The sequence below is a fragment of the Carcharhinus amblyrhynchos genome, chromosome 4 (assembly GCF_965287045.1).
Source record: "Carcharhinus amblyrhynchos chromosome 4, sCarAmb.v2.hapA, whole genome shotgun sequence".
Classification (NCBI taxonomy): domain Eukaryota; kingdom Metazoa; phylum Chordata; class Chondrichthyes; order Carcharhiniformes; family Carcharhinidae; genus Carcharhinus; species Carcharhinus amblyrhynchos.
Genome location: NC_137327.1, coordinates 77,691,143 through 77,714,123, shown reverse-complemented (window position 1 = coordinate 77,714,123; position 22,981 = coordinate 77,691,143). Strand labels below are relative to the sequence as shown.

Here is a 22,981-nt window from a genome sequence, read left to right as displayed (position 1 = left end):
TGTCCCACATGGCTGAAGAAGAGAGTGAACCACCATCTTCTTAAGGAGAAGGTGGTGGGGAAGAGGGGGACAGTGAGTAAAAATGCTGGTCTTTCCAGCAATGCCCACACACTGTGAGGGGATATTTTTATTTATTCATTCAAATTCTGCTCATCTATCTCTCCTACCTTTGTGTCAAGTTTATGACCCACATCTCAGATCTTCCCATATCCTTGTTACAGCATTTATCTCCCTCCCTCTGCTCCACTATCTGTGGATCTCCTCCTGTTAACTCGTTGTCTCCTTTTTAAAAAAATTCTTTGCTTCACAAATAGGTTTACATTAATGCTGCAATGAAGTTAATGTGAAAATCCCATCATTGACTCAGTCACTTTTGGCATTCTCCCTCAAAACCATTTTGGCACCTTCAGTTGTACCTTTTGTTTTATTTCCCCCCATATTATTCCTTTTCTTGCTTGGTCTCAACCTTATGAAAGACTCTGAGACATTCTCTTGTGTAAGGTGTGCTATATAATTCAAGTTGCAGTAATCCTTATGTCTGCACAGAAGTATTCAACCTTATTATTCAACAGCTTCTTGTCTGGATTCAAACCATTTTATTGTGTCTAGATTCCTAGCTTTATACAAAACAACCTTTCCCTTCATTGTTAGTTAGCAGTTGTCATCTAACCTTACACAAATGGATTACATTCTTTGTCACGTATCTCAATTTTCTGATTCTGAGTTCACAGTAGAACTATCCCTTTTCCACACCCTTAACATCCACCCCCCCCCCCCGCCCCCCCAAATCCTTCATCTGCCAATCCCAAAATAAGTAGTTTTGTGCAGTCCAGTTTGTCAACACACTTGTATTTTCTTCAAGTGTTCATTCCCCTTTTTTTTGTTTAAATTCAGAATCCAGGTTCCTGTGGGCATTATTTCTAAAGAAAGAAGGAACTTTCCATTTGTGTAGCACCTATCACAACCTCAGAATACCCCAAAAGTGCTTTTCAGATAAGTAAAGCTTGTTTGAATTATAGTCACGGTTGTAGCTTAGGAAGAATGGCAGCCAATTTATGCACAGCAAAATCCCACAGACAACAATGCGATAAAAGACTTGGTAGGTTGGCAGTTTTAGTTGTGGCTGAGAAAGAAACATAGAAGGATTTTTCTGCACACATGAGGCCATTCAGCCCATTGTTTCTGTGCCAGCTGAAAAGATTTATCCACCTTTATGCCACTTTCAGCTCTTGTCTGTAGCCTTGTCAGCTATGGCACCTCAAGTGCATATCCAAATAATTTTTAAATGCAATAATTGTTTTCACCTCTCTTATATTTAATAAGTCACAGATGCCCATGACATACAGATTAAAAGTAATTGGAGTGAGAATTAGAGAAAAAAAATTCTCCTCTATTCTCACTCCAATTACTTTAAATCTATACTTCCTGGTCATTGGATGGGATTTCTGGATTGGTCAATCTATTAAAGTCCCTTATCATTTTGAACATCTCAATAAAACCTTTCTGTGGCCTCCTCTGCGCCAAAGCAAAAAAATCCAGCCTATCCAATCTTTTGCCTTGGCTATAATTCTCCATTCCTGGCAACAACCTTGTACATTTCCTCTGTACCATCTCTGCTGTCATCACATTCTTCCTCTAATGTGTGATCAGAACTGTATGCAGTAGTCTATCTGCGGTCTAACCAGTTTTCTATACAGATCTAGCATTGCCTCTCTGCAGTTGTGCTCTAGCATTTGGTCAATAATGGAAAGTAGCCCATGTTCCTTCCTGACCACTTTATCTGCCTGATTTGGTAGCCTTGCAATCTGCAAACATGAACTCCAAGGTCCTTCAATTCCTTCATATTTTTTCAGAAATCTTACCATTTATTGTGCATTCCCTTGCCTTATTTATCCCCCCCAAATGCATTACCGCACATTGTATTGAAATCCATTTGCCACTTTTTTGTCTAATCCATTGATAATTTCCTCCAGTCCACAACTTTCTTCCTCACTATCAACGACACAACCAAAATTTCTTCATCATACCAACTAAATTTCATTCTAATCATTGATATATACCACAAACATGAGGGGACCCAGTACTGATCTCCATGAAATGTCAATGGAAACTATATTCCAGTTACAAAAGCACCAGTCAGCCATTACCTTTTGCTTCCTGTCACAAAAGCTATTTTAGCTGCAACTTGCCACTTTCCCTTGGATCCCATCAGCTTTTAACTTACTGTCCAGTCTACTGTGTGTGACTTTGTGAAAAACCTTCCTAAGTTCCATATGGACTACATCAAACTTGCTATCCTTGTCGATCATCTATTTCAAAGATTCAGTCAAGTTAGTCAGTCGTGAACTGGCCTTAACAAATCCATGCTGACTGCCCTTGATGAATCCATATCTCTCTAAATGATTTTATATGATTTCCCAGAATTTAATCCAATAATTTTCCCATTGCGAGTTTAGATTAACAGGCTGATAATGAATTACTCTGGCTATCCCTTCCTCCCTGTCATAATGGTACAATGTTAGTCATCCTGCAGACGTCTGACATGACTTGGAAGGATTGGAAAGTGATGGCCAGAGTCTCCACTATTTCTACTCTTGCTTCCCTTCACAGCCTGGGGCACACTTAATTAATTTTGTTACCCACTTTGAAGGATCCTGAACATGTCACTATTTCCTTCCTCAATATTAACCCATCCAATATTCCCCATTTCTTAACTGCAACATTTGCTGCCTCTCTCTTTCTTTTGTGAAAACAAATGTAAATGATAAGCGGCACAGTGGTTAGCACTGCTGCCTCACAGTGCCAGGGACCTCAGTTTGATTCCCAGTTTGGTCGTGGGTCACTGTCTGTGTGGAGTTTTCATATTCTCCCTGTGATGCGTGGAAACTAGGTGCCCTGGTTTCCTCCCACAGTCTTAGGATGTGTGGGTTAGGTTGATTGGCCATGCTAAATTGACCCTAGTGTCAGGGGATTAGTGGGGTGAATATGTGGGGCTACGGGGATCGTGCCTGGGTGGGATTGTTGTCGGTGCAGGCTTGATGGGCTGAATGGTCTCCTTCTGCACTGTTAGGATTCTATGATGATTCTATGATTCTATTCATTAAGAACCATATCCACATCTTGTGCCTCCATACACACGTTTTCATACTGTTCTGTCACAGCCCTTCTCTTTCCTTACGAAATGTCTACAATTATTGGCCTGGGCATCAGGTGTCTGTATAGGACTTGAAATGTCAACTCTGTTTTTCTGCCTAAATGCTGTCAGATTTACTGAGCTTTTCCAGAACATTCTGTTCTTGCATTAGGATAACTCCCCTACTTTTCTTCAAATTGTACCACAGGATCCTTCACATCCACCTCAAATGGGATAGTTGGTTGAACAAGTCATCCAAAAAAACTGCTTTTCCAACATTGTAGAAATCCCTCAGTATTGTTCAGAAGTCAGTCTGTATTCTGTGTTCAAATCCCCGAATCAGAGCCGAAGACCAATAACAACAACTTATATTTAGATAGAATCATAGAATTCATTATCCACACAGTGCAGAGGGAGGCCATTTGGCCCATCGAGCCTGCACTCACAACAATCTCACCCAGGTTTTATCCCTGTTAATGCCATGTATTTATCTTGCTAATCCTCCTGACAGTAATTGGCCATGCTAAAATGCCCATCAGCCTAACCCACACATCTTTGGACTGTGGGACGAAACTGGAACACCTGGAGAAAATCCATGCAGATATGGGGAGAATGTGCAGACTCCACACAGACAGTGATCTGAGGCTGGAATTGAACCCAGGGCCCTGGCGCTGTCAGGCAGCAGTGCGAGCCACTGTGCCACCATGCTCCTCACACTAGTTAATATAGTAAAGAACAATACAGCATAGAAACTGGCCCATCGGCCCACCATCTACGTTGATACTAGACATTTTTTCTAAACAAAAGACCTTTTGCCACTACACGGTCCATATCCCTCTATTTCCTACCTATTCCTGTACCTGCCAAGATGCTTCTTAAACATTGCTGTTGTATCTGGTTCTAGCACCTCTTCTGGCAGCGCATTCCAGGCACATAACATCTTCTGTGTAAAAAAAACTTGTCTCTCACATCTCCTTTAGACTTCCCCCTTTTAACCTTAAACCTATGCCCCCTAGTAATTGACATTTCTACCCTGGGAAATGACTATCTATTCTATTCATGCCTCTCATAATTTTGTAAACTTCTATCAGGTTGTCCCTCAGCCTCCAACCCTCACGTTGAAAACAAACCAAGTTTGGCCAATCTCTCCTCATAGCTAATACCTTCCAAACTAGGCAACATGTTGGTAAATTGTTTCTGCACTCTCTCCAAAGCCTCCGTATCCTTCCGACACTGTAGTAACCAGAACTTTACACAATATTCCAAATGTTCCAATATTCCAACATGACCTGCCAATTTTTATACTCTATGCTCTGACAGATAAAGGCAAGCATGCCATGTACCTTCTATGCCACTTTACCCATTTGAATTGCCACTTTCAGGGAACTGTGGACCTGTACATTTAGATCCCTCTGTAACTGTTCCAAGGCACTTAGAGAGACATCAAGCTCAATGTGAAATTTAGAGTCATCAGGAAATACTCGATCTGATGACTGAAGAAATGGTTAGAGAGGTAGGTTTTAAGGAGTGTCTTAGAGAAGGATAAAGATATAGAGAGGCAGAGAAGTTGGTGGTGTGGAGGGGGTGGGGGATGTATTGCAGTCCTAGAGACCATGGCCTAGACAGATGAAGATTTGGCCGCCAGTAGTGAAGCAAAGCAAGCAGGGACACGTAAGAGATTAGAATTAAAGGAGTGTGAAGTTCTGAGGCAGGTTTGGAAAGTTAAAGGTTACAGGGATAAGGAGGGGAGAGGTTAAAGGAAGATGAGAATTGAAAAACTGAGGCCACGTCAGACGGGAAGTCACTGTAGGGCAGCGAACACAGGAGTGATGGGTGAAAACAGGGCTATGACCTTTTGACTCAGAAACTGGAGTGCTATCATCGAATGAAGACTGATACTTGGCATATGGTGAGTCTGCTCTCATTTCCTGTTCTTTTGAGGCCACAGTTGTTTTCTTTACAATCTCTCTGGCTCTGTTCTGTGAAATTTAGGCTTTGGTTCGCGGAGTCATTTTGAACACAATGCAATGAATAAAGACTTGCACTAAAAGAGAAATGCAGAGCTGGGGTAAGGCAAAAAAATCTTGTCAGGAAACTTCAAACGGTTTCCTGGCAATTATTCAAAAGCTCCTTTCTCCTCGTCCTGTTTTCCTCCTTATTAAGGAGTGAATAATAATCTTATGGATAAGTCATGCAGGATTTGATGGTATCAAAATCTTGCAAATTTCAAACATTTCACAGGAGTTTGAGTAATGCAATGCAATGGAGTTTGGTTCAGGGTGAGTTTGAGCTCCACCCAATGGCAGACATCAAGAACTACAGTTTTTCATTGCACTACCCAGGTGTAATCCTTTTAATGAGGATAATTCCAAAAGCATGCACAATAGCCTGTGACATGATGTTAAAGAAAGTAGTGTTGAATCATAGAATCCTACAGAGCAGAAGGAGGCCATTCATAAGAACATAAGAAATAGGAGCAGGAGTAGGCCATCTAGTCCTTCGAGCCAGCCCCGCCATTCAATAAGATCATGGCTGATCTGAAGTGGATCAGCTCCACTTTCCCGCTTTCTCCCCATAACCCTTAATTCCCCTGTCTATCAGAAACCTATCTACCCGTGACTTAAATATATTCAGCGAGGTAGCCTCCACCACTTCAACAGGCAGAGAATTCCAGAGATTCACCACCCTTTGAATGAAGAAGTTCCTCCTTAACTCCGTTCTAAACTGCCCCTCCCTTATCTTGAGGCTGTGCCCTCTAGTGTTGCTGTCCTTTTTGAGTGGGAAGAATCTCTCTACCTCTACCCTATCTATCCCCTTCATTATCTTATACGTCTCTATAAGATCCCCCCTCAGCCTTCTAAACTCTAACGAGTACAAGCCCAGTCTATTCAGTCTCTCTTCATAGGCTAACCCCCTCACCTCCGGTATCAGCCTAGTGAACCTCCTCTGCACTCCCTGCAAGGCCAATATATCCTCCTGCAATGTGGTGACCAAAACTGCACACAGTACTCCAGCTGTGGCCTCACCAGTACCCTGTACAGTTGCAGCAAGACCTCCCTGCTTTTATATTCTATCCCCTATTCAGCCCATCAAGTCTGCACCAATCACAATCCCACCCAGGCCCTATCCCCATAACCCCATGCATTTACCGTGATCGTCCCCCTGACACTGAGGGGCAATTTAGCATGGCCACTCAACCTAATCTGCACATCTTTGGACTGTGGGACGAAGCAGGAGTACCTGGAGGAAACCCAAGCAGACACGGGAGAGAATGTGTAAACTCCACACAGTGACCCAAGCCTGGAATCGAACCTGGGTCCCTGGCGCTCTGAGGCAACAGTGCTAATCTTTTTGCCACCGTGCTGCTTAGTGTGTAAGAATGCATTGATATTATGCACTTTGCAAAACATCCATGAATTGTTGCTTTTTTTACATTTTTAAAAATGCTGTCCTTGTTGAAACTGAGGAGTTGTAAAAGACTCTCAAAGTCCTCCGAATTCACCTCTACTATCCTAATAGCCACATAATAAAAACAATAATGTAGTGGCTTATTAATCACAGCAATCAGTCTCTAGCAACTAGTGTACCACAGACTCAGACATGAGATGAGGAAATCACTAGTGGAGGGTTTTGAGAACCATAGGCCCAAAGCCATTGATCCTCCCAATGTTACATCTGCCATGTTTTTACTCCTATGAAAATCACCGCAGACACTGGAAATGCAAGAGGGGAAAGGGCTTTGAATATGACAAGTGGATATATGCTTGCTGAATAGGAAATGTACCTGTGCTCTGCTGCTGTAGCAAATGCTTTGCTACAGCGTGCTCTCTGATATTAAAGGTTCCTATCAGTGAGGAACAAGAGATCTGGATGGTAATGTTGACTGCATAGATCAAAAGGGAAAACCCAGGGCCGTGTGTCTTGTGATGATAGGGAGAGAAAAACAATTGCATAGTGAAGGGGGATGTGCCATGTTACACAAATACAGTCTACATAGAGAACAAAGGAAGACTTGCATTTATATAGCACCTTTTACAACTTCAGGATATCCTAAAACACAGGCAGTGAAATACTTTTAAAAAATGTATTCACTGTGGGAGCGCAGGAGCCAATTTCTGCACAGCTTCCAGAAACAGCAATGTTGTAAATATCTGTAAATCTGTTTTATTGATGTTAGTGAGGGATAAATGATAGCCATAGGATCTTTTACATACACCTGAGAGGCAAGATGGGACTTCAGTTTAGCATGTCTGATAGTCCGTGTGTACTGCATTGGAGTGTCAGTCTAGATAATGTGTCCCAGTCCAATATCAATATTCTGGGGGTTATCACTGATCAGAAACTGATCTGGCCAGTCATATAAATACTGCGGCTGCAAGAGTAGGTCAGAGTCTGACCCCTAAAGTTTGTCCGCCATGTACAAGGCACCAGTTAGGAGTGTGATGGAACATTCTCCACTGGCGTGGATGAGTGCAGCTCCAGTAACACTCAAGAAGCTTGACACCATCCAGGACAATGCAGCCCACTTAATAGCACCCCATCCACCACCTTAAGTGTTCACTCTCTGCATCACTGACACACAGTAGCAGCAGCATGTGCCATTTGCAAGGAGCTCTGCAGCAAGCCATCAAGGCTTCTATGACAGCACCTAACTCACAACCTCTACACCTAGAAGGGTAAGTGTATCAGTTGCAGGGGAACACCACCACCTGCAAATGCCCCATCAAGTCACACACCACCTTAACATGGAAATATATTGCTGTTTGTTCAGTATTGTTGGATCAGAATGCTGGAACACCCTTCCTAACAGCACTGTAGGTATACCTATGCCTCACGCACTGCAATGGTTCAAGAAGGTGGCTCGCCACCACTTTTCCAAGGGTAATTAGGGATGGGCAGTCAATTCTGGCAAAGACAGTGATGCCCAGAGCCCATGAAAAATTAAATAAAATTCTCTGGAGCAGTTTTTGAACTCATGAGCCTGTGGGTAAGAGATGACAGTATGAAGATTTACAGCTGAATGGCAATGGAGAGAGGAAATTAAACCAATTCTGTGAGGTTTCAGAATCACGTGCACTGTCAAACTAATTGTACAATTTGGATTTCCCGTAATTCAAACACCCTAAACTTCTGCTTTTGCCATTTCTTAGAAATTACAAGCTAGCACTGGCTATTTGTTAGTCATCCCCAAAAATCCGGGAAAGATCAAGTTTTAAAAAGAATCATAGAACCCTACAGTGCAGAAAGAGGCCCTTCGGCCCATCGAGTCTGCACTATCCCACCCAGGCCCTACCCCCAAATCCCAACATATTTTACCCGCTAATCCCTCTAACCTAAGCATCCTAGTACACTAAGGGGCAATTTTTTCACATGACCAATCAACCTAACCCGCACATCTTTGGACTGTGGGAGGAAACCGGAGCACCTGGAGGAAACCCACACAGACATGAGGAGAATGTGCAAGCTCCACATAGACAGTGACCCGAGCCGGGAATCAAACCCAGCTCCCTGGAGCTGTGAAGCAGCAGTGCTAACCACTGTGCTACCATGTATAAAGACAGGCACTCAGTGCAGAAAGGCAACAAAAATCTTTTACACCAACTTGGCTAAGAATGCAGTGTTGGTATATCACAGATTGCATAGGAATATATGCACATAGGAACAGGAATAGACCATTCAGCCCATCGGATCTGTTCTGCCATAATAGCGTAAGATATAGGAGCAGAATTAGGCCACTTGGCCCATCGAGTCTGTTCCGCCATTCAATCATGGCTGTTTTTTTTTATCCCCATTCTCCTGCCTTTTCCCCTCAACCTCTGATCTCCTTATTTATCAAGAACCTATCTATCTGTGTCTTAAAAACACTCCCCAGCCTTCTGCCACAAAGAGTTCCACAGATTCACCACTCTCTGGCTGAAGAAATTCCTCCTTATCTCTGTTCCAAAGTATCGTCTCTTTAGCTTGAGATTGTGCCCTCTGATTCCAGTATTTTCTACTCATGGAAACATCCTCTCCACGTCCACTCTATCCTGGCCTCACACTATACTGTAAGTTTCAGTAAAATCCCCCCCCTCATCCTTCTAAACTCCAATGAGTCCTCAACCGTTCCTCATACGACAGCTCTTCATTCCAGAGATCATTCTTGTGAACTTTTTCTGGACCCTTTCCAAGGCCGGCATATCCTTCCTTAGATACGGAGCCCAAAACTGCTCACAGTATTCCAAGTGAGGTCTGACCAGATCATTATACAGCCTCAGAAATACAATATGATCATGGCTGATCATCCAGTTCAATGCCTTTCCCCGTATACTATCCCCAAACCCCTTTAAGCCATTGGTATTTAATAATCTGTTGACCTCTATCTTGAACACACTCGAATGACTGAGCTTCCAAAGCCCTGTCCAGAGACACACAACCTGCTGAGTAAAAACAAATGCCTCCACATCTTGGTCCTAAGTGACTTCCTCCTTATTTCAGTCGACACGGGTCAGCGGGCCACACATTTCACATGTAAGGATCTGCTCATTTATCTGATTTCCTGGACATTTTAATGGTTTTCCTTCTGCTTGCTTAAGTGATTTAACTGTTGCTGGTAAGAATGTTTAATCTCTCCTGGGCTCTGCCTGTTCCACTTGCAGCTCTCCAAATACTCCATAAATTGCCATAAGCTTTGTAAGTCATTTACAGTAAATATTCTAAACATATCAGCAGTTAGCACTGATTGATCTTATCGCTCTGTTTCTTTTATATAGGGAAAACATTTACACATAGGCCCATCGCACAGCAGGTCCAGGAACACACTGAGGAAGTGAGCATGGCAACCTGTTAGCACCAGGCCACTGTGACAGCTCCTCATAGGTAGACTGGAGTGTGGTTTCTGATATACAAAGGCACAGCAAAACAAGGGGAGAGGGCGGGATATGAATCAGGAATTGAGAACAGTGTGATGGGGGGGCGGAGCTCTTGGAATAGAGACAGGATTTGTAAGTTGAGCACAATAGGAGGGGTTGGGGATCAAAGATAGTGAGGGAGAATCAAGTGCAGGCCAGTGAGGGAGTCAGAACTCAAGGGCAGTGTTGGAATTAGTTGGGTGGGAATATAGGGAGTGGGGAGAGGGGAGATGGTTCAGAGATTAAGGATAGTAGGGGTATATGTGGGAATTGGGGCCAGGAAGTGAAGGGAGGTAACTTAAAGTTCAAGCATATTATACCTTGGTCTGAAATCTGTACAGAACTGATCCTAAATCTTTAAAGTTACGTGGAACGCTGTGTTGCAAATTACACATCTAGGATCTGAAAGTTAACGTCTTAAAGATTATTAAACTACATGTTGTTGAGGCTACATAAATTCCAAATTTATCCTGCGATAGAAATATTGAGAAAATACAGAATGTTTGTTTCGTCACATTAGAGAAAACATCAAAGCACCGTCAACCCTTTGGGTAATGTTAATTGAAAACCAAATTCAAATGAAATGAAATTTCATTGGAGAGGCACATCTCACTTTGCAGAAAACAGAAATCATAATTGGAAAGTCTGATGATGATAGGAAAGATTGATGGGAAAAGAGATCTAGTCAGATAAAGAATAATCGTTCTAAAGAGCCTCATGAACTGGATAATGTTCCATCAATGAAGACGATCCATGCCTCCTGAGCAAGATTAACATGGAGGACCATGGTCACCAATGCCCTTTTAGAGCATGGTAACGGAGGAGCTCGTTAATGGCATTGGGCAGGTTGGCATTGTAAATGTTAATGGTGATTTCATCAAACCTGAACAGGCTGGCACACTACAAAATACACAGGTTGTAAGAAGGTGTCTGAGAGGAGGAGAGGGATTGGAGGACATTGAAAAGTTTAGGGCCTTTAGGATTGATGGATAAAGGCTGGCCTTGGGTGGGTGGGGTGGGAGTAGGAGAAAGGCATGAGTCCAAGTAGGAGTAGGAGAAAGACAAGAAGTCAAAATACAGAGTTTGGAACTGGATTTTTAGGATTGGAGAAGGTTACAGAGGCAGAGATGAAACAATGAAAGGATTCGATAAAAGCATGGAAATTTTCAGAAGTTTTTCCCAGACCGTGGCAGTGAATTTGGGATATTATGTGTCGTAATGTGGAGTTTGAATGGTCTGGCTGATGCCAGGTGTTTAACACACACTGAAAGTTTGAATGACTAGATGATATGAGAGTCACTGTCAATTGCTGTTGGTTAAATTTCTCACAGCAGAGAAACAGTCTTGTACTTAATTTTTGTGTGGCACATTGCAGTGAATTACAAGCAGGAATGATGTTAACCGTGCTGAAATCACGCTTGCACAATCTCAAATTAGACTGACAGGCAGTAGTGATCCGTGAACCTTTGCTGGTAAATTTTTCAGTATAATCATTCTATCGACATGTCCTGTGCAATGTAAAACCAGGGCAGACAAACTGTGACTGTCACATCAGTGTGACTGATCAATTCACTTGTTTTTGGCATCAATACAATGTCTCCTCTGTCCCTACAAAAGCAATTGGTTTGCCTCAGTTTTGTTTAGATTGCCCAGAGAAAGAGGAGTATCAAATAGCGACAATCATTTCACAAGCTCTGTGCTGCAGAGTACAAGCCTGTCCAACAGCCGCTGAGACAAATCCAAGCCGGTATCCCTCACAGAAGTTCATAAAAATTTAGGATATGGATGTCACTAGCAGGGCCTGTATTTATTTCCCATCCTTAGTTGCCTCTGAGGAGGTGATGAGCCTCTGCAGTCTGTGGTTCGGATATCTCCCACAGTGCTGTTAGATAACGATTTGCAGGACATTGAATCAGTGGTTGGATCGTGTGTGGTTTTGAGGTGATGGTGCTGTCTGTTCCCTGGTGCCTCACATTTTCCATATCTTTTGCCTAAACACGTAGAGCAAAATTTTCACGTTTAAAGCCTGCACATTTAGGGCTTTTTATTGCAGAGATTTTGTACAGTAATGTGACTTGTTAATTAATACTAAAGAATCTGATGTAAGATAAAAATCAACCTATGCTTAGTCGGGGGCGGGGGGGTGGTGGTGGGGGGGCTAAAATTGGCTTGTGTGCCTTGAGGTGGAGAGAAGGGAAAATCCCAACCGGAGGTGCCACCTTTGAACATTGTGCCGGGATGTCTGTGTGTGTTTGTCTTTGTGGAGCCCTCCATAACTCTCCACAAATGATTCAACCCAGCCTGAGAATTTAGTGTAGTGGGTTCGTGGCCAGCAGCAATCAGATCTCCAGGCTTGCCAGGCTGACTGGTTGAGGGAACTGTGCAGCTCAGTAAGCTGAGCTGGAATTGTGCCCTGATCTTGTGTGGGCAGTGTCTAAACTAACATCACTCAATTAGCTCCCCAGTGTGGAGCAATATACCACACATAGCAATGTGATATACCAGGTCATTATCTCAACACTGTTTGTGGGAGCTTGCTGTGCACAGTTTGGCTGCCATGTTTCCTCCATTACAACAGTGACCATACTTCAAAAGTTTTGCGTTAGTCTGTAAAGTGCTTTCGAACAACCTGAAATTGTGAGAGCCCCAAAACAAATACACAATTTTCTTCATTTTTACACGTACTGCAGTTCACAGTTCACTTTTTATTTGTTCTGTGTGGGCATTGGGATAATCACTGTAAACTTTGCATTTGGCTTTTTTTTACAAAATTTGGCATTTTTAATATTAGTGTCACTTTATCAATAGTGCAATAAAGAAACATTTTGAATCTTATTAAGGAGATCACCCCTTGTTGCAATGCCCCATGTGTCGAGAAAAATAAAAATAGAATTGTGCAAAAATTGAGTGTCTCCTTCAAATGAGTGAGGGTATTTTTTTCTTTTAATCGCCATGGCGTATGGAGTTTAAGCAGGGATTAATCTGACAATTAATGATGCGATTCCAACACACAGCAAGAAGTTTGCTGGGAACCTGAGTTACATGATGAGGTGGGGGATTGTTTGGGAGAGGGATTGCTCTTTGAGTTGCTTCTGCATATCAAATCCTCAAACCAGGATTTTTAGTGTACAAAGAGCAGCCGGCAGCATTTGCTCATTTCCTCAATTAATCCTAAAACATTCTTTTGCAGACTGAACAGTTCCAGTAGTGTCTGAGTGTCACCCTGGTATTTTCAGTACTTCCAAGCTGAGACTGACTATTAATCTCATTCTTGCCTGACTTTTTTCCTCTGGATTTGGATTTTGAAGACAGTGGAAAATGGCTGTTGCCCAATTTAAATATTATTGTATCCAGGACACTCTTACTGTGCTCAGTCCCTGTCCCCAAATTTGTACTGCTTTGGCTAATTATAAAATCCTGCAGTGAGACCCCGAAAGACAAGTCATTTGAAAACCATAAAATTCTCAATCAGGTCATTCTGTTAAGCATTTGTAATAAAAATAGAAAATGCCAGAAAAACTCAGTAGGTTTCATGGCAGCGTCTGTGGAGAGAGAAATCAAGTCCAGCTTGACTTCTTTGGAACAGTCAAGAACAACTCTCTTCTTTGAGTTCTGAAAAAGGGTCATATTGGACTCAAAACGTTAATTCTGTTTCTCTCTCCACAGATAGAATCATAGAACCCCTACAGTGCAGAAAGAGGCCATTCAGCCCATACTGACCACAATTCCACCTAGGCCCTATCCCCATCACCCTGCTTGCTTACCGTGCTAATCCCCCGACACTAAGGGGCAATTTAGCATGGCACCTCTTTGGACTGTGAGAGGAAACCGGAACACTCAGAGGAAATCCACGCAGACACAGGGAGAATGTGGAAACTCCACACAGACAGTCACCTGAGGCTGGAATTGAACCTGGGACCCCAGCGCTGTGAGATAGCAGTGCTAACCACTGTGCCAGCATGCTAAACCGGCTGAGTTCGATCCGACATTGCATTTGTTGTCTCCTAACTTGTATTGCTCTGTATTAAGTAAGAGAATCAAATATCTCCGGTTTCAGGCAGGAGAATTTGTTTTTGTTTGTCGTTAATGCAATGATGCCCATCAGTGCCAAGTTCTATAAAGGTTTCCCTCTTGCTAATTTTATTTCTCTTTTCCACAATTCCTCAGCTGGGTCTTCAAGCTGGAACGTGGGGGTAGAATCTTCCTTGTCCTGCGGGGGTGGGGAGGGACTAGAAGGTGGGCCTAGGATGATTTCACACAGGTTGGCGTGAGCAGAGGGGCTGACCTGACATTAGCGGCTGGCAAATCTATGTAGACTTTTGGGCTGATTGAGGGTGCCACAGGGACCTCCCCAGCAGCAGACCTGCCTACCCACAGCTCTCCCAGTCCCTCATCTCTGCCACACATAACTGGCACTGTGGGCCAAACCCAGTAGGTACCTGGGGATAACTTTCAGTGGTTGACCTGGGAAACCTTAGGAAGCCCCCCACACTCACCCCTACAATGGAGCCACCATCAGCAATGAGGCCATATGAAGATTCCGCTGCTAGCAAATGGTACACTGCCCCCCGCCACTGAGAAAAACACCAAGCGATATCCCAGCGATAGTGCTGCTACTCCCTAAGATTCCTCACTTCATTTTCTTCCCATTGCCTATTCTGTTGATTAAATGTTTCACCTTTACTTCCATCTTCTCCTGGCTTTGAAGCAAAATCTGTCCATATTGGGGCAGCATGGAGGCAAAGGGTGGGGTGGTTGGGGGATCTTGATGGCTTTGGCGGTAGCCACAATCTGATAGTTGATATTGGGTCAAAATCCTGGAACTAACAACAATGTGGAATTACCATCACCTTCCCAAGGCAACCTAGAGATGGGCATTATAACTTTAAAAAATGGAATATATTTCAATTTGTGAACTAAAGTGGCTATGTCACTTTAATCCACTGATAATGAGTAATGCTAATAAAAAAGTGTCCTAAAATTCCAGGTTCACAAAAGATCAAGTAAGACAATTGACAGAATAAAAAATATAAGGTCAAATGGGGCCTAGTTGCAGAGCTTGGCACCCATGTGACCCTGGCACACGCCGTCAAAAATCGAGCAGCAGTGTTTTGGAGAGCTTTGCTTTGGGGTGTTTCCTACACTTTAAAGGCATCACCTGATGAGGTTGAGGAGACAATTCCAATCTACTTCATGCCAAAGTGAACAAAATGAGCACCTCTGCTGGTGGGCATACTGTGAGTAGCTGCTACATGTTCAGCCTTTTGTGTCTGACTGCTGGCAAATTGACTGGCTGCGTAGCTCTTGAATTGCGATTGAATTTGAAATCAGGCTGCCTCTTGTTGCTACCAAATTTGGTCATTAACTGCTTGGCAACAGTTCAATTTGAGAATCCTCTGTTTTTTACTTTCCCATAAATGGAAGGCCATTGCTGCTGTTTTGATCTGGATTACATTAATATCCAAGCAACGGTCGCATTAGATCCTGAGCATAATTTATTGATAAATGATGTTCACATTGATTGTGACAGTGTGTGGGTAAAATTCTGTTGCTGCATAAGCCTTAATTGATTTAATTATAGGCTTCACGTATAGACTTGGGAGGCTGTGTTTGATAGTATTGTGCACTGTTTGATTAGATTAGTAGCATAGTAGAGTGGCGCATTTTGATTCCTGGTTAATGGCATTTATATTTTGTTGTGTTGGTGTGACATACTAGACAGACTGGACGGGGACTGCCTTTGGACTGACCTGACAAACACTGCTCCTGCAATGTCACTCTGGACTTTATCCTACTGTATTGATTTTAACATCTCGAGGCAATGGCACTGTGCCATTATTCTCAAAGGAAATGACCCCTCAATGGCCTATTGACGGCAATAGCAGAAGGCATTGAACCTTTTGTTTTTCTCCCTGCTCCCTTCTGTTTTGCAAATGGTTTGACCTACTCATGACTTCACGAAACGAACAAGTATCCCCCACTCCCTCACCAATGCAGAAGGCTGTTGCTGCTTTGGGACAGTTTGTTAATTTGGTGCTTTATGAAAACAAAGCTGGATGGCTGCTTTTGCAATATTTCCATGTTTGTCCCCTTCAAGTGTTTTGTTTAACTGTTTCAACAAAATATGTTCCTGAACAGTGGAAAGACATCGTGACCAGATTTGACTATTCAGAAATTTTGTTCTAATATTGGGAGAGTTAAATACTTTTCTCCTTTTTCTTATTTTACTCCCGGACTAAAGCATAGAATGGTGGGATGTACTAAAACCTTTTCTACAGTGCCTCAGTAATGTACTCAATCTCAGTCTAGAGCAGTCCTCTCCACAACCCCACTGAGACATTGCTCTGTCCGACACACCAGCCATTTTGTGGCCTCCCTAAATTATGGAAGGTTTTATCACAGACATCAGCTAACATGCATCTCCACAAGTGTTGATATCTATAAGTTGAAACAAGAAGCTATACTATACAGATCAGGAAAATCCCCAGCTCGATCTCTAGTCTGTATTGAGTTTTGTTAATCTTAAACAGAGTGCTGGTGGGACCACCACTGGTGCTGTTAGCAAAATGATATTCATTGGAATTTCTGCTCCTGCTCATTGGGCAGAAAATCCTGTCAGAAAGTGCAAGTGCGATGCAGATGCAGGATTGGACTGTGTTGCCAATTCTGCTGGATATCAATAGCCTATCAGCATTATATGTTATAAAATATACAACACGGAAACAAGCCACTCCATCCAAAAGGTCCATGATGGTATTTCTGCTCAGCTTTATTCCTTTTGTTCTTCTATATCCAACTCTATCAGTGGAACCCACCATTTGTTTTTCACAGATATGTTTATCAAGCCTCTTCCTAAATCTTTTTTCTCCTTAATGCATCTATACTATTTGCTTCAGTCACTGCTGTGATAGTAAGTTACGTATTCTCACCACTCTCTCGGTTACTTCTGAATCCCTGATTGAGTGTTTTGGTAACTATCTTATATTGAAAGCCTTTAGTTTTGCGCTTCCCACAAAACACGCACGTCCAAATCTTTCAGATCACTCTTTGGCCTTCACTTTCAACAAAAAACTGACTGTGTCCTGTAGGCACAATGGTTAGCACTGCTGCCTCACAATGTCAGGGACCCCGGTTTGATCCTGGCCTTAGGTGACTGTGTGTCGAGTTTGCACATTCTCCCTGTGTTTGCGTGAGTTTCCTCTTGGTGCTCCGGTCTCCTAACACAGGGGCCATGCTAAATTGCCCCTTAGTGTCCTAAGATATATAGTTTAGGGGGATTAAGGAATAAATATATGTAGTTATTGGGATGGGGGGGATGAGCCTCTGTCGGAGAGTTGGTGCAGACTCAAGGGGCTGAATGGCCTCCTTCTGCACTAATCTGATTTCTTTTTTTCCTGAAGGGATGATCTTTCAGCTTTTGTATTAATTCTAGCGAAAGTAAGTTTAGCATCTTCTCCACTGCCTCTGTATTGGTATTATAATGTGGTGATGAGAACTGTGCTAGGTGTGATCTAACCAAAACTTGAAATAAGTTTTGCATAACTTCTCTATATTTCAATACTATCCCTTCAGAAATAAATCCTTGTACTTTGTTTGTTTTCTTTATTAAGCTGTCTCATTACTTTTAGTGATTGTTGTGATATGCCTTTTAGGGATAATAGCATGGCATCAATAATAGGGAAGTGTGTCATGTAATACAGTCTCAGTTTCACTTCAGCCTGTGAGCAGAGCACAACACACTCAGCTCTGCTGTTGATGTCTTCAAGCCTTTCTACCTTCTCATAGATGCTCTCATGTACCAAGGCTCACTGAACTCACACCCCTTATGAATGATTTTTGCCTTTATATCAATATAAAAAGATGACAGTGATTTGCGTATTTGTCCTCTATTTCCTTTTCTTAGCAAAATGTATTCTTTATTTTATTGAAACCTATTTGCAAGTTGCGTGATGGAAAAATTGATGATGAGAAATGAGACAGACGTTAAGCACATGGACAGAGCGGGGGAGGGAGCATGATGATGAGGGAGAATGCAGAGAAAAAGAGAGAAATAGAAAAAAACAAATAGGAAGACAAGGAAGAACTGTGAAATCAAATTATCAAGGAACATAAAACTTTGGAATTAAAAATATGATTTCCAAACTTGTGGAAGGCAACAAATTTGGGGGGGAGGGGCAGCGAGAGTCACTAGAGGAGAATATTGATAAACTGTCAGAATGGGCAGGAATTGCCCTCTGCAGTAAGTGCTGGTGAGCCAGCAATGTCTATATCCCAAGGATAAATTAAAACAAAGAGTGCTTCTCTCAGGCCCACAGAGGAAATAGATGTTGTGGCCAGATTGGAAGGTGGGCCATTCATCCATTACCAAACTTGTGTATCTAGGTAGAACTGTGCTGGTAGTAACAGACAAAGAACATATTATGTATCATTAAGATAATGACTACTAAAGGATCAGCACAGTGTATATTTAGTCTGTAGTTTTAGAATGAGTAACTGCCAGGCTGTGCACAAGCTCCTCGGGCACTGGGGCCTCCTTTATGTGTTTCTGCATTAAAATAATTGGTGTATTGGTTTCATTTGCAGATCAAGAAACAGCAACAGGAGGTATTGGATTACCTACAGGCCAACAAAATAGAGTTTGAAAGATGTGACATTGCAGTCAATGAAGAAAACAAAATGTTTATGAGGGAGAATGTTCCTGAGAACTGCCGACCTGTAAGTGGAAACCCACTTCCACCTCAGATCTTCAATAACGACCATTACTGTGGGGTAAGGCGACCTCTCACAAACATTGTCTCTCTATTAGTATTTGTGAGCTTTTCTTGAAAATTCAATAACTTATCTGACTGACTGAAAACATGCTTCAGGATTTTAATAGGCCTAGAAAGGAATATTGTTGATATCAGTGGACGAATGTTTAATTGTGCAATATCACCTATGTTAGTGATTTTCTACTTCCTTAGTATTCTGTTATACATCCTTCTCTGCTCCAAAACCATGACTTTCTCTCTATGTCTCAGCTCAGCCATGTGGCCACTTGATCAGAAACTTCACTCCTGTCATTTTGACCTTGCATCTCATCCTCTATCATTTTTAACCACCCATCCACTCTTCCAAAATTCTTCTCCAGGTTCCACAACCCAAGCCTCTTGTTTGTTACTCTTCTCCTGCGCAATTTTCCTTAAACTGACCTGCTCTGAGGCATCTTCCTGTGTGTGAGGAATGCCTTAGATCTCCAGGTGGTTGTGCACCTGTGCCTTTGCCCACTCTTGGAGTAAAGGTATTAACCATTTTGAACCTATGTAAAAAATGATGACAAAGAAATACATTTACATATCAGCTTTCTAAAACTTAAGGTTCCTGTAATAATCTCTCTCTTCATCAGCTATTGCGAGCTGTAGTGTCACTTTATTGATTAAAGCTGCTCAAATGATTCAAATCTCCAAAACTTATGGTTATTTCTTTTAACACCCTATTTAATACCAGAAATCAACCCTGGATTTGAGAGAAAATGACGTGGAAATGCCAGCGTTGGACTGAAGTAAACACAGTAAGAAGTCTCACAAATCAGGTTAAAGTCCAACAAGTTTATTTGGTAGCACAAGCCATTAGCTTTCGGAGCACTGCTCCTTCATCAGGTAAGTGGGAGTTCTGTTCACATACAGGGCATATAAAGACAAACTCAAATTACAAAATAATGGTTGGAATGCGAGTTTTTACAGGTAATCAAGTCTTAAAAGGTATAGACAATGTGAGTGGAGAGAGCGTTAAGCACAGGTTAAAACATGTGTATTGTCTCCAGCCAGGACTGCTAGTGAGATTTTGCAAGCCCGGGCAAGTCGTGGGGGTTACAGGTAGTGTGACAATAACACAAGATCCCGGTTGAGGCCATCCTTATATGTGCGGAACTTGGCTATCAGTCTCAGCTCAGCGACTCTGTGTTGTCATGTGTCGTGAAGGCTGCCTTGGAGAATGCATACCTGAAGATCAGAGGCCGAATGGCCGTGACCGCTGAAGTGTTCGCCAACAAGAAGAGAACACTGTTGCCTGGTGATTGTTGAGCAGTGTTCATTCATCCATTGTCATAGCATCTGCATGGTCTCCCCAGTGTACCAAGCCTCGGGACATCCTTTTCTGCAGCATATTAGGTAGGCAACGTTGGCTGAGTTGCAAGAGTATGTACCTGGCGGATGGTGTTCTCACGTGAGATGATGGCATCCTTATCGATGATCTGGCACGTCTTGCAAAGGTTGCTGTGGCAGGATTGTGTGGTGTCATGGTCACTGTTCTCCTGAAGGCTGGGTAGTTTGCGGACAATGGTTCGTTTGAGGTTGTGCGGTTGTTTGAAAGCAAGAAGTGGGGATGTGGGGTTGGCCTTGGCGAGATGTTTGGCTTTATCAATGACTTGTTGAAGGCTCCAGAGAAGATGTCGTAGCTTCTCTGCTCGAAGGAATGCTGGACATCGAAGGGTACTCTGTCTGCCGTGTCCTGTGTTTGTCTTCAGAGGAGGTCGGTACAGTTTTTTGCTGTGGCGTGTTGGAACTGTTGGTCGATGAGTCAAACGCCATACCCTGTTCTTATGAGGGCAGCTTTCAGTGGCTGGAGGTGTCTGTTGCTATCCTCCTCATCTGAGCAGATCCTATGAATATGGAGGGCTTGTCTGTAAGGAATGGCTTCTTTAACATTTTAGGGTGGAAGCTGGAGAAGTGGAGCATCGTGAGGTTATCCGTGGGCTTGCGGTGCGGTGAAGTGCTGAGGTGACCATCCTTGATGGAGATGCGTGTATCCAAGAATGCAACCAATTCCAGAGACTAGTCTATGGTGGGTCTGATGGTGAGATGGAACTTATTGATGTCATCATATAGTTGTTTCAGTGATTGTTTACCACGTGTCCAAAGGAAAAAAATGTCATCGATGTATCTAGTGTATAGCATTGTTTGAAGGTTCTGTGCGGTGAAGAAGTCTTATTCGAGCCTGTGCATGAAGATGTTGGCGTATTGAGGTGCGAAAAAGAGAGAAATAAAAAAAAGACAACACATCCTTCGGGATTCTCAATCTTGGTCACAGAGAACAGTGTCAATGCCCCTAACTTTACTATCCCCAATTATGACTAAGTCTCTTTTTTCTCCCCCCACTTGAACGGCTCCCTGTACCATGGTGCTGTGGTCAGTTTGCTCATCCTCCCTACATCCCTGTTCCTGTCCACACTGGGAGCAAGAATCTCAAACCTATTGGACAGGTTCAGGGACTGAGGCTCCTGGAACTCTATCTCCTGGATCCCTCTACCTGCCTCACTCGCAGCCACACCCTCTTGTCCCTGATCACTGGCTGAATTCAAGTAAGTTAGTCTAAGGGGTGCGACTGTCTCCTGAAACACAGCGTCCAGGTAACTCTCACCCTCCCTGATTTGTTGCAGTGTCTGAGGCTCAGAATCCAGCTCATCAACCGTGAGCCTGAGTTCCTCAAGCAACCAACACTTACTGCAGACATGCTCACTGGTAACCACAATGGAGTCCACCAACTCCAACATCATGCAGGAACAACACATCATCTGACCCTCCATCCTTATTTTATTTACTTAGTTTTTAACAAACTAAGAACTAAACCTACCCTGTCTCACCCATTTCTACCTAAGCCCGTTGAGCCAAAGCCTTTCAGCCTTTACTCTGCTACCTGCACATTCCGTGCCTGCTACCGACGTTGCCCGCTGTATAGTGCGGCCTGCTTTTTAAACCTCGCGCGCTAACAAACCCTTCCCAGGTCACCCCATGGCCTACTCCTGCTTTACCTTTAAAAAACTTGGAAAAAAGAGAAACCCCGCGAAAAACTAAGAAAAAAGGTCAATCGCTTACCCTTAACACTCCTGCCACAAATTGCTCCTCTCTGCTTGCTTTGGTCGATCAATGAACACTTCTGCGGTCATGGGCATTTGGCTTCTGATCTTCGGGTAAGCGTTCTCCAAGGTGGCCTTCACGACACACGACAGTGCTGAGAGAGACTGATAGCCAAGTTCCGCACACATGACGACGGCCTCAACCAGGACCTTGGGTTCATGTCACACTATCTGTAACCCCCACGACTTGCCTGGGCTTGCAAAATCTTACTAACTGACCTGGCTGGAGACAATACACATCTCTTTAACCTGTGCTTAACTCTCTCTCCACTCACATTGTCTGTACCTTTAAGACTTGATTACCTGTAAAGACTCACATTCCACCCATTATTTTGTAAACTGAGCTTGTGTCTTTGTATGTCCTGTTTGTGAACGGAACTCCCACTTACCTGATGAAGTGGCAGCGCTCCAAAAACTAGTGGCTCGTGCTATCAAATAAACCTGTTGGACTTTAACCTGGTGTTGTGAGTCTTCTTACTTTGGAGAGAAAACCCAGAGAACAAAGTTCTTCTTGATAATGGTTTGGCATTGATGATGATCAATGATTTCTGAGTTTAACCCTGGCAAGCTTCATTGTTTATCATGCAACGTTGTTTGATCTATTTGTGCATATTTAATGCAATACATTAGTTAAAAAGCAGGAGCAAGGTGAATACACTTCAGTGCGGGTATGCAATGAGAACTGATGTTTTTAAAAATAAAACTTCACCGAAAATAAATCCTTACCTAATACAGAATGTTTGAAATGTAGCACTGATGATCAAATTTGAAGGTCGGAGACAACGGCTGGGATTCTCTGGCCATTCACGTCGCACAGCCACTGCCAGCGAGAACAGAGAATTTGGCGCTTGGCCAAATCTCTGTTCACTGCAGCGGGACTGGAGAATCTCAGCTCTGCGTGTGGTCAGAGAATCTGACCCAATGTGTGAGAATTCATCAAACCAGTGGGAAACATTTTATCAAAAATAATTCAAATGAGCAACACAGAGTTTAAGATGCTTTGAAACTCATTCCAGTACGTTTGTGTGGATTGTTTTTTTCCTGTTGACAAGTTTCCAAACTTTG

At 42.9% G+C, this 22,981-nt stretch overlaps 1 protein-coding gene across 2 annotated transcripts in view; it reads left to right on the top strand.

Annotated features, from left to right (window-relative positions):
- Positions 1-22,981, top strand: part of sh3bgrl (SH3 domain binding glutamate-rich protein like) — a 64,014-nt gene that overhangs the window by 21,911 nt on the left and 19,122 nt on the right. For both annotated transcript variants that reach the window (XM_080187384.1, XM_080187383.1), the window contains exon 2: positions 18,607-18,792. In XM_080187384.1, the coding sequence (XP_080043510.1) occupies positions 18,607-18,792 (186 nt within the window). The remainder of the gene's footprint in view (positions 1-18,606; positions 18,793-22,981) is intronic.